Source organism: Antechinus flavipes, chromosome 1, assembly GCF_016432865.1.
Source record: "Antechinus flavipes isolate AdamAnt ecotype Samford, QLD, Australia chromosome 1, AdamAnt_v2, whole genome shotgun sequence".
NCBI lineage: Eukaryota > Metazoa > Chordata > Mammalia > Dasyuromorphia > Dasyuridae > Antechinus > Antechinus flavipes.
Genome location: NC_067398.1, coordinates 287,106,291 through 287,119,231, shown reverse-complemented (window position 1 = coordinate 287,119,231; position 12,941 = coordinate 287,106,291). Strand labels below are relative to the sequence as shown.

Sequence of the window (12,941 nt, the reverse complement as noted above, 5' to 3'; positions counted from 1 at the left end):
CCTCCTGCTGGAATACTTTATCTCATAGCTGGACTGCCTCGCCTCTCATGAGATGCTATAACAAACAATCTTTCTGCTTTCTATTTTTGAGTGATCTCTGAGTAGTCATTTTGGAGAGGGGTCATCCGCATCCCACACACCTTTGAATCACTCAATCCCAACTAAGTATATGTCTCAAGCAGACCAAAAAATGGAAAAAGGAACTATATAAAAATATTTATAGTGGAATTTTTTTATGGTAGAAAAAACAAACAGACAAAAACAAAGGGTGGAAATAGTCTAAGGACCCACTAATTGAATGGTTGAACAAATCATGTCATATAACTGCCACTATACTGTATATAAATGGGAGATAATTATAAGTAAAGACAACCAAAAGAACAATACACATACTAGCCACAACAATGTAAAGAAAAACAAAAAAATTAGCATTTAATTTTGATTGTTACTAATATTCCTTTCATGTTTTCTTACTAACTTTTTCAATTAATAAGCTTTTTTTTTAAATTTAGAACTATCAGTACTCAGATCAATACAATCACTAATTATGACTACAGAGGACCACTAATTAAGTAAACAAACATGTATTTATTAACTGCTAGGTCTGGAGTCAGGAAATCTCATGTGATATGAGGCAAGCCACGACCCAGTTTGCTTCAGTTTTCTTGTCTGTAAAGTGTACTAGAGAAGGAAGTAGCAAGAAAATCCCAAATGGGGTTATAAAGTAATGTGGACTTTGAAACCAGTTCATTCTCTTCCCTAATCAGGAAGGAATCCAGAAGGTTATCATCAATTATAATAAAGTACACAAAAGGAAGTTAGTTTTTGCAGACTATTCTGCTTAAATAGGAAGATGAGATAAACTCTTATCAACTTCCACAGTCTCAATCCTCTCAGACTCTCTTGATTAGCATATCTTTAGCTAGGTTTGGGACTTGGGCAGCTAGGTGGATTCCACCTGGCTCCTCCTAGATCCCCTCTTTATCCCTCCAAACTCCTTCCTGGTTCTTCCCCCTTTTTTCATAGAACCTACCTTTAAAAGTTGTGTACCCCAAAATGCAAACTGCTCATTCATTTGTGATTCTGCAATGTAACTTGAGCTAGTAAAGCTATTTATGTAAATAAATAGTATCCCTTTCTTAGGTAACTCCTTTTCAAGACTAAGCCTGCTATGAGGTACTCTTTCTCCTCTCCCTCCCCCATAATATCTTTCTGTTGGTGACTTCAGTCTTCCTGCTTAACCAAATTCCACTAGGGAATTTATATTTCCCTTTATTATACACATAATAAACTTTATTTACAGTAAATCTTTGTAATCTGTAATGGATTTCTTGTCATGGTTGCCCCATGTTGCAAACTTTTACGTAACATTCTTTTTAGAATTTGTTGCTCTCCTGAATCTATTTCTATTTATCATGCTTGGTGCCTATTTTACCTCATCAAAAGAGCTAGACAGAATTGATAAACTGAACATCAACATTTGCCATGGTAGGGAATATAAAGTCAATATAAAAAGTAAGTTTAGAAGAAAATACACTAGCAGCCTTTAAGCTGAAGGAAGAAATGAAGGCAAGAATCAGGAAAGGCTCCAAGTAGGAGTAGCACTTAGCTGAAACCTGAAGGAAGATTCTAAGTGAAGTTAAGGAAGAATTTTTACAAAGTTGCCAGTGTAAAGGCAAAGAGGTGGGAGATAAGAGTGTCATGTAAGGGCAAGAGAAATCAGACTGGTATAACTGGAACTGTTGTGCCACAGTTCTCTTTTATTGTGCTGACTCAGTTTCCCTGAATTGTTCTGCCTCAATTCCTAATTGTTCTGTTCAATCCTGCAATACTACCTCTCTCTCCTAATCATGATGATCCAGATAAGGAGAAAGACCTTCTATTTTAGACATCATCAGAATGTTGGGTGCTTCTCCCCATTCTGTAACCCCAATTTATCAGAATGTACTTCTCCCCACCCTGTCAGAACCAGATTGATAGTCCGTTTCCACTCTCAGCACTCTGACTCCACCCCTACCTCAGTCTACTCCTGTAGCTGAGCTACCTGTCTGTATATATGTCATTGAGAATTCACATTGATTGCTGGATTCTTGGAGATGATAGTCACATTCAGCCTGGGACCAAACTGTGGATCCATTTGGTCCCAGTAAATCTGTTCCTTTCAAATAAAATATTAAAAACTCCTTAATTTCTATCTTGCCTCAGTTTCTCCAGTATTACATTTTGGAGGCTTCCCACTGAGTTGTTAGAAAATGGGAACAGGATTAAAGATTAGAGACCTTCGGGTCTCCGCCTTGGGCTTGAGGTGGTTGAGGATCTGGTTTCTGGGCCTGGAGAGGCTGGCCCTCTTGATTTTTTTCCCAAAGTCTCCAGGAAAAGAGAGCAGTTTTCAGCTGGAGACACACCAATGGTGAACACCTTAATTCGGCCACTGGAGAGTAAGTCTGGATATCTTAGGACATAATCTGATCTGTTTACCTGTTCTGTCTGTGCTAGCATCTGGATTCTCAGAATAATAAAATGCTGATAGGCATTAAATTCTAAGAAGGGTATCATTCCAGGACACTGGATGATTACCTCTGGTTTGGGTGTCTTCTAAGACACATCTGGTCTGATATGATTCTGAGAGCCTTTTTTAGACACTCTGGTTATATATGTTAAATGTTTTGTTTAATGTGTTAACTGTGCAGTTTGTGTGTAATTTGTGCTCTGTGTGATTTGAGTGTTTTATTAATTTAAGAGCTCTGTTAAAATTTAAGAACAATGATTAAGAAGTTTGGCAATTGGTTACTTCAATGTTGGAATTGTGCTTAGTATAAAAATTTGCTTGTAATTTTAAACTTTTTAACCTTTTCTGATTGAAACTCAGGCAGGAGAAAACATTTGATTAGTAATCTTAGGATGATTCTGAAACCATGGGAAATAATTTTATTGTTGCCTATGCAGGTTAGATTTGGTTATCTTTGAGAATAAGATCTTAAGAATAATGGTTTGTTAAAGAGAAGTTCTGTTAACTTGCCTGAAAGAGGTCACGTGCTTCTAATTAGGTAAATTATGTTACCTTCTGAAATACTTTGGGTAATTTGTTAACATTATAAGTTATACTTTAAATTCAACTCTGCTGGACATATGGGTTTTATGGAGTCATTTACCTATGTAATATCCTATACAGACATTTACCAGATATTTTCAAAAGGACAATTACATATAACCAGATTGGAAACATCAAGCTATGACATATAGTTTATATTTAAAACTATCAAATAATAAGGCCAAGAAATTTTACCTCCAATAACAAATCCCATTAACCAAAGTTTCAGATAAATCCCAAACAGGTATTTACTATACCCTTATATTTATAACAGTAAGAATTTGTCTCAGTAAGTTCACTTCTTTCATATCTAAGTATACAGTTTCATAAGTGAACAAGTAATCATTATATCCTAAATACTTACTTGGGCAAATAAGTATTTAGCCTGGTCATCTTATCTGTTATTGGATATTGCGTCTATGATATTCAAGTGTTTTTAAAGGACAATTAATAGTGGTCTATGAAACCTAACTGCTGTTTATTATTGAGAGGATAGTCGTTTGCCTGTCCTACGAAGCAAACTCATCTCTTCACATAGGAAGCTGAAGCTGCTGGCTCTTCACATTTTGCAGCAGTTTTGTGAACCAAGTCTTTCTATCTCATACTGTTCTAACCTTTATTTGTTAGATTCGTGGTTTTTTATTCTAGATTTTGGTCAAATTACAGATATTGACTTGCTTCTGGGACTTAAATCAGTTTTGATTGTCAGCACGCCATACCACACGCATTCCCTTGTATGGATTGAGAGTCTCCACCCGTGCTCAGATTGAAGCAGTTTTGAATGAGGCTTTGTCCCTTACCCCTGATGGATTGATATGGGGGAATCTGGGAATGGTTGATGAATGACTGTTAAATCCTGATTGTGTCATCTATTACTGTGTTTAAGATTTGGGATGGAAATTGTTAAAATTGTGTAATTATTGATGTTATGTTTCAGGAATTTTTAGGAAACCCTGCTGTACTAGTCTGTTATGTATAGGAATTTTAATTTACTCTTGGGATTTATATGTGGGATGGTTATTTAATAATTCCTTTCCATGGGAAAAAAAGGGAGGAAGAGATAGGAAATTGGGGAGACTAGTGGATTTTTCTCAAAATACCTGAAAGAATGAGAACCCCTAGTTCCTATTCACTTTGCCTTAGGTACTTCTATCCCACCCCCTATTGTAAAGGGGCTGAAACGCTTGAGTCGATGCACTGAGGTAGGATCGAGCACTTAAGGCTAATTACTGATTGGACAATACTCTATAAGCACATATTTGGAAAATGGCCCTTCCCACTATCCTGTGCTGGCTCCATAATTGGTGTATATAGAGAATTGTAGGAGGGATGAGGGGGGTGGAGTAAAACTAGCCAGGGTGACTCTGGGCAGGAGACATTGAAGGAGGGTCATGGAGATTCTGCTTCCATCCAATTCACTCCTACCTCTAAAGACCAAGAATAAAGACTAAGGACTTTTGCTTATCCTGACTTCGGCTGATTCTAAGGTATCCAAGGTGCTAATGTGGTCATCACACCCTATCTCACGAGTTCAGATTGAATTGGAAATCCTTTAAACAGTCCTTTTTGTTTTTTACCCCTTGCTTAAATTTACTGGACTATGATTTGCTGGTTACGCTTTAACTTTGAAATCCCTTATTCTGTTGGCTTTAACTTTGAAATCCCTTATTCTGTTGGAATTGCCCTGGCAGACTCAGTTTTGGGGATTATTTTTTTTTAGAAACAACCAGAAATCAGACACCTGTCTTGGGACTGGCAATCTCTCTGATCTGTTTCTCCACTCCTGTAACCCCAATTCCTTAATTAGTATTTCCGCATTTTCAAAAGACCTTGCAGTTTGGTATCAGGCCTCTAAGAGTTCAGAGTTGCCTGCCTTGGTCTAACTGTGCATACACTGCTCAGAAATCTGTATCCTAGTTAACAGCCCTGTCTGTTCCTCTGGGTGGGGACAGGTGGAGATACTCCAAGCCTCACCCTTCTCTCCTGGAGAGGGTTGCCCCTCTGAATGAGCAGCACAACTGTCTTAAGCCCTGTCTTAAGCTCAGCAGAGGCTGAGTTAAATGTATAAATGACTGCAGACCACCTAACTCACAGTGAACTGTCCATCTCAAACTGGGTTCTCTGGATGAGATGGTGCCCCAACTGCAGAGGACCTGACAAGCTAGCAACAGGGAGCCTTTGTATTGCTGATTACCTCTGGGGTTATCAGGGAAAGACTTGTCCTTGCCATAAGTCCTTGCATTTTTCTAGTTGTATTTTCATTTATTTGCTTCACATGGAGTTGGTCAAATTTATGGTGCTAAGACCTTTCACATAATATCTAGAAGAAGGTAATTCAATGATTTGAATATTCAAAAGAGAGTGTGGAATGTTGTGCCATAGTTCTCTTTTATTGTCCTGACTCAGTTTCCCTAACTGTCTTGACCCAGTTTCCTGAATTATTCTGCCTCAGTTCCTAATTGTTCTGTTCAATCCTGCAACATTACTCCTCCCTCCTAATCATGATCATCCAGATAAGGAGAAAGACCTATTTTAGACATCATCAGAATGTTGGGTGCCTCTTCCCATTCTGTAATCCCAATTTATCAGAATGTCCTGTGCCTCTCCCCATCCTGTCAGAACCAGAATGATAGTGCGTTCCCACTCTCAGCACTCTGATTTCACCCCTGCCTCAGTCTACTACCCCTGTAGCTGAGCCACCTGTCTGTATATATGTGTCATTGAGAACTCACGGTTGCTGGATTCTTGGAGACAATAGTCTCATTCAGTCCTGGGACCAAATTGTAGATCCATCTGGTCCCAGTAAATCTCTCCCTTTCAAATAAAATATTAAAAACTCTTTAATCTCTATCTTGCCTCAATTTCTCCAGCATTACAGACCAGAATATAGTACAAGAGTGGCATGATAAATGTGGAAATAGTTTAGAAGAATTGCACACATTTAATTTGTACTGGATTACTTGCTATCTAAGGGAGGAAAGAGGGAGAAAAATTGGAATATGGTTTTATAAAGATGAATACTGAAAACTATCTTTGCATATATTTTGAAAAATAAAAAGCTATTATTTAAAAATGTACAAGATAGCTAGAAAGGTAGAATGGTACACAGCTTCAAAAAAAAAAAAAAAAAAACCATTGGAGGAGTTTATATTTGATCTTAGAGAGCTTCAAAAGAATACTGAATATGTAAGTGACGTGGTCAGATCTTCATCTTAGGAAAAATCACTTTGGCAACTATGGGAAGAGTGAATTGAAGAGGGGAAATTCTTATTTTGAGGCTCAAAAGCCCCATTCTGTAATCCTAATTTATCAGAATGTCCTGTGCCTCTCCCCATCCCATCAGAACCTAGATTGATAGTCCGTTCCTGCTCTTAGCACTCTGACTTCACCCTTGCCTCAGTCTATTACCCCAATTGCCTCAGCAAAAATAAAATAAAATAAAATGTGTTAACTTTAAATATGTGAAGTAAGAGAGTAGAATCAATGATGAAAGTGAGATTGCAAACTTGAGTAACAAAAATAATGGTGGTACCCTCAACAATAAGAACAAAGTATTTGCATACTGGGTGAGTTTGAAAAGATTCATAACGAATTGTTTTGATGTACAGATTTCAAACATATCCCTCCTTGGTGGGTCACAGGTGTGGAAGAAGTCATATACTGTCAACATATTTTTTTTTAAATTATAAGGTATTTCACTTTTATTTGTAAAACCATTTGTTCAACTATTATTTCCTATCCGTTGTTCCTTATACTCAGTCCAAAATATGATGTAATTAGAGTGAACCTTTCAACCAAATCTTATCCCAAAATTTCCCCCTCATCAAGAAATTAGCTATTTCCTAAAAACCTGATATGTACAGGAGAAAGTAAGGCAGGCAAGACAGAAACCTGTAATAAAACAATATAAAATCTCTCTAAATCCAAAGCAAATGACGATATAAAGGAAACAAGAGGGAATATGTAATTTGCTATAGATTAAATTGCTACAGAAAGCAAATAACTATGTTTAATTTCATTTTAAAATATATCATAAACAATATTTTAGCACTATAAATATATTGAAATAGGATATATATAAATGGTGAGGTCAGGAGTAATAACTCCTAGTACAAAATAAACATGTGACAAATTCACAATGACCATTCTCTTTGCCAAAAAGTAGGTGTATTTAGGGAAAGACACAAAATGAAGAGGTAAAATAGTTACCAGGAGAGATAAATATGAAATAGATATGGGGAAGTTATAGTTACCAAGAAAAAGAATTTTGAAGAATCTAGTAAAGAAATAAACCTAAGTATGCCATTGATTGGAAGCCTAAATCCATAGAGGAGTTTAGCAGACTAATCAATTAGCTAAAGGAAGGAAAAAGATGCCAATTAAAGGGAATTGCACTATGAGGAGGAGAGGAAAAGGAGAAGGAGAGGGAGAAGGAAAGGAAGAAGAGAAAGAGGGAGAGAGGAAGAGAAATGGAGAGGGAGAGGGAGAAGGAAAGGGAGAGGGAAAAGGGAGAGAGGAGGGAGGGAGAGAGAGAATCTCATCGTGGGTTTAGTCCTGAAAATGACTTAACCAAGATCTTCATCATGAGCAGATCTTTTATAGGGGAAATAGAACCTTGGGGGTTTCTCAGGGGAAGAGGGAAAGTATCAGGGAGCTCAGAGGGAGTCAGATGGAATAACTTTATAAAAAACATACTAATCAATATCTCAAAGTTTGTATAAAGATGTTGAAAGATTTGAGGTATAGACAGTGGAGGTTAATAAAAGAGTTCCATTCTCACAATCATTCTATACAAATAGGATAGTCTGAGACTTTGTTATGCTCATAATAGCTGATTGTGCTTCTTTCTGACTCAGAATTCACATTACAATGACATGTACAACTACAACTAAATTAAAAATATAATCAAGCAACCCAAAAATATAATCAACACACAGACATATATATTCTGCCTGCTTTTCAATATAATCTTTTTTTTTTTTAAATTCAAGTTGTGAAGAAAAGTAGTAAGTAGGTGCCAGAAACCAACTCTCAAGTAGTTATGTGATCCTGGACAAATCACTTCATCTGTTTGCCCTGAAAAACTAAACAGCAAACCACTCCAATATCTTTGCCAGGAAAACCCTATCAACAATACTAACATGCTATGGTTCACAGGAACACAGGAACACAGTCAGACATAACCGAACAACAAATAAGTAGCTTCCCTTCAAGTTTTAATTATTTCAGGCTTAGCATTCTCCAACTGATAAAATGGTCAAAAGATTTGAATAGACAATTTTCAGATGAAGAAATCAAAACCATTTCTAATCATATGAAAAAATGCTCTAAATCACTATTGAAAGAGAAATGCAAATTAAGACAACTCTAAGGTACCTCTACACAGCTCTCAGATTAGCTAAAATGACAGGAAATGATAATGCTAAATGTTGGAGAGGATGTGGGAAAATTAGAACACTAACACATTGTTGGCAAAGTTGTGAACTGATCCAACCATTTTGGAGAACAATTTGGAGTTCTGTCCTATTAAACTCTGCAAACTCTTTGATCCAGCAGTGTCTCTACTTGACCTGTATTCCAGAGACCATAAAAAAGAGAAATGAATCCACATGTTTGTAGCAAGGAACTGGAAACTGAATGGATGTCCATCAACTGGGGAATAGCTGAATAAGTTATAATATATGAATATTATGGAATATTATCGTTCTATAAGAAACGATCAGCAGGATAATTTCAGAAAGGCCTAGAGAGACTTAGATGAACAATACTAAGTGAAGTGAGTAGAACCAAGGGAACACTGTACATGGCAACAAGATTATGCGATGATCATGACTGCTTTTAACAATAAGGTGATTCAGGCCAATTCCAATAGACTTGTGATAGAGAGAGAGCTATCTGCAACCAGAAAGAGGATTGTGGGGACTTGTGGATCACAACATAGTATTTTTATCTTTTTGGTTGTTATTTGCTTGCTTTTTGTTTTCTTTCTCATTTTTTTCCCCTTTTTTATCTGATTTTTCTTCTGTAGCATGACAAATGTGGAAATATGTAGAGAAGAATTGCACATGTTTAACATATTAAATTACTTGCTGTCTAGGGGAGGACATGGGGGGAAAGGAGAGAGAAAAATGTGGAACACAAGGTTTTGCAAGGATGAATGCTGAAAACTATCTTTGCACATATTTTGAAAATAAAAAGTTTTTATATTATATATATACATATATGTATACACACACACACATTTTTGTTTTTTTTTTAATTTATATTTCAGGCTTAGGTAGCCAAAAGCATAAAAAAAATTATATCACTGATCACAGATTTTTGAGCAGGATAGAACTATCAAATCCAACTCTTGCATTTTATAGGTGAAGAAACTGAGGCATAAAGAGATCTTTAAAAGATGGACATCCAAACACCTTTCTATTTATCCTAAGTGAAATTTTAGCATCTTTACTGAGCAAGTTGTTCAGCTGAGTTCCCAAGATCTGGTTCTCCTCATAGCTAAAGGTCTTTGGTCTGTTTTCTTTTGTCAGGGGTACCTCCCTTACGTTGCTCCATTCCTCTGGTTTCTTTCTTTTTATGTCTATACACCCTATATCTTTACCTCCTGCTGGATACAATATTTCCTATTGATCCAGTAGCTCCCCTTCAATACTAAAGCTCTAATAATGAGGGTTAAGAAGAAAGGGGATAGAATTCTTACTTTTCCTGCCCCAACAAGAAGCTCAAGTCTTTCAAGGTCTCCAACTATCAAAACAGAACTATTAAAATCTGTACAGGGCTTAATAATTTTAAACTACCTGAGGCTTGGCTAATTTGGTTGCAGTCAAAGCCAACAGACTCTTGACTCTGATAATCAGAGAAGTGCTGAATCTCATAAACACATGAAGGCAAGCTTCTTTTACAATTAATTTAGCATCTAATTAATACACTGTGATGACATTTTGGGCCTGCAACTATATTAATTATATTAATATCATATTATATAGAGAATTCTTAAAATCCCTAACTAGTCTTGAAATACAAACTATGCTTTGAATTATTGTTCGCTTTTATGATGGCCAAACTCTTGGAAAAAACTAGAATGATTTGCCATTTCCTTCTCTGGCTCATTTTATAGATGAGGAACTGAAGCAAGTAGGATTAAGTGACTTGCCCAGAAAATATCTGAGACCAGATTTGAAATCAGAAAGAGGAGCTCTCTTGACTTTAATCTGATATTCTATCTATTGCACCAAGTGCTCAATAAAATGACTTAGAAAGCTAAGTGGCTGAATGGATACAACACCAGATCTGGGATCAGGAAAGTCTGAGTTCAAATTCTGTCTCGGAAGTTTAATAGCTTTGTAACCCTGAGCAAGTCATTTAATTTCAATTTGCCTCAGTTTCTTTATCAGTAAATTTAATAGCACCTTACCTCTCCAGCTTGTTGTGAAGATCCGCTGAGAGTCAGGTATATTATAACTGCTGTATAAATGCGAGTATTATTATTATCATTTGATTTCTGAAACAACTATATCTAATAGTTAAACTTAAAGAGTTTACACATATATAATATCAATTGTTTAGGACAATTAAAAAATTATCAAAACTTTCTCTAAATCTATTTTCTTCGCCTCTTCATTTAAAATGCACCTTTTCAAATACTTTTATATTAACTGTGTCTCCTTTAATCTGAGGAAGAAGGGTCGTAAAGGAACCTTTGGGGAAAGGGTGCTCCTGGGTCTCAAACCCTCCTGGCCTCTGGGAGGGACCATACCCATTCTTAAGGGAAACTCCCAGACAAGTAATCTCATTCAATTCGAAATTTCAGCCAAACTACTCTCCAGCTCCAGGCCAGGACAAACCCGATAAAACCCGCTAATTCCTAATCAGGAATTTGCCAGCAAAAAAAAAGCTATTTTCGTCGCATAAATAAACCCATTCTTGCCTGTATTCACTGAGGTTTGCGAATTCTTTCGCCAAGCCAGCCACCGGCCAAGGCTGGGGGAAGAAGGGGGGCGGAGAGGGAGAAGGGGGAAGGGAGGCCGGGATCCCACTGCTGTTAGGGTATTTCTCAACGCTCAATTCTCATACCTCATCACTTAATAGAATCTCTGGGGTTCTCTAAGTATATATCAAATCATTTGCAAAAAGTGCTAATTTGGATTTCTCATTACCTACTCTAATTCCTTTCATCTCTTTCTCAACTCTTATTGCCGAAGCTAGCACTTCTAATACAATATTGTATAATAATGGTGATAGTGACACTTAAACTACACTTAAAATGCCATCCATAGATGTACCACTTCCATATTCATAACTTTGAAATTCTTTTCTATGACCACAGAAAACCGAGAATACATTTCCCCCTGTACAATGAGGACAGGAAACAGATTGAGGAAAGAATAAAATCTCTTCGGAAAGGTGTTTTTAAACAAATTCTAGGGGGGAGCTTACAACCAAATGTGGTTGCTATAAATATAAAAGGAAGTGTCCATACAGAGATATGAAGAGAATCTAAAGCTGTAAGAAAATGAATGCAATTTTTAAAAAGCAGGATCTTCGAGGGAGAGGAGAGTCTGAAAGAAGAGAAAGTGGGCATGAGAAAAGCAGATAGCCGGAAGACAGAACAGAAGACTGAGAAGAGGGCTAAGAAGTCGGAGGGTACAATGTGAAAGGACAAAGGGGAAGCAAGGGGAAAAAAGTGGGAGGGGCAGGCGCCACGGGAAGATAGAAAAGGAGAGACTGAGGGTAAGGGGTGGTATTGAGGATGGAAATAGAGAACCAGGAGGCGTCTCTGAGTACCTGCAGAGGTCGTCCAGTACGCTGCCAGGAATCTCGACTCGTTTGGTCTCCATGATGAGCACCAACAGCAGGAGCAGAGCATCCCGGCCGCGCCGGGGGGACGAAGGGTAATGCACCCGCGCACGCGCGCGAACACGCGAACACACACACAACACACAACACACACACACACACACACACACACACACACACACTCACAAAAGCGAGCTGCAGCGGCTCCCTGAGAAATACAATAGTACCCACTTCATATGGACGCAAGCCCCAAAGGAAGAGGCGGGGAGAAGACCGGAATCTTTTCACTACAGTCCCCTCTACTAGCAGATTACTGCCTGTAGCTGTGGCCTTGATCAAGGGAGCCGAATAGCTACGATAATCTCTCCTTCCTTCTCCAGGGTCCAATGAGAAGCGGGCATAGGGGCGAGACGAAAGATTTAGCCAATAGACGCTTTGTTTGTTCAAGCGTCAGTCCTAATCGCTACTCAGGAAGCGCTATCTGGAGGAACCAACTTCCCGCCGCCAAAGAAAGAATCCTTGGATGCAAGTGCGCGTGGCGTGCGCGTGCGCATTCTAGGTTGCTTAAGTCTAGGGAGTATGTGAAAGTGCTTTATGTCTTACTAGTAGGAGCTTCTGTCTTCTGTAACAATGTCTTCGTCTCTAAGGACTCTGTATCTGGGAAAGAAAAGGGATACTCTTAAGGAGTTTACATTCTCTTGAGAAACAACATATATATGTTGATGCAGAATATCAACAAAATGTATACAAGCTAAGGGGGTGGGGACAGCTAAGCCATACTTTTTTTTTTTTTTTTTTTTTTGGCGGGGGGGGGGGGGGGGGTAGGGTTGGGAACATAAACTCTTTAACAACTGCGGATAGAGTTTGAACAGAACATTAAAGGGACCTAGAGATTCTAAAACAGAAAGGTGAGGAGGGAGCGCATTCCATCCTTGAAGGACAGACAGGACAAAGGCCTAACAAATGGGAGGAGAAATGGAATGGGTGAGGAAGAGCAGACAGGCCAATTTGACTGAAAGGTAGAGAGTGTGCAGTAGGAAGTAATGGGTAA

The 12,941-nt window shown here is 37.9% G+C and overlaps 1 protein-coding gene across 1 annotated transcript in view; it reads right to left on the bottom strand.

Annotated features, from left to right (window-relative positions):
* DCP2 (decapping mRNA 2) overlaps positions 1–12,027 on the bottom strand; it is a 72,223-nt gene extending 60,196 nt beyond the window's left edge. Inside the window, exon 1 of the mRNA XM_051962177.1 lies at positions 11,879–12,027. Within this exon, the coding sequence (XP_051818137.1) occupies positions 11,879–11,931 (53 nt within the window). The 5' untranslated portion in view covers positions 11,932–12,027. The remainder of the gene's footprint in view (positions 1–11,878) is intronic.
* Between the last annotated feature and the right edge of the window lie 914 nt (positions 12,028–12,941).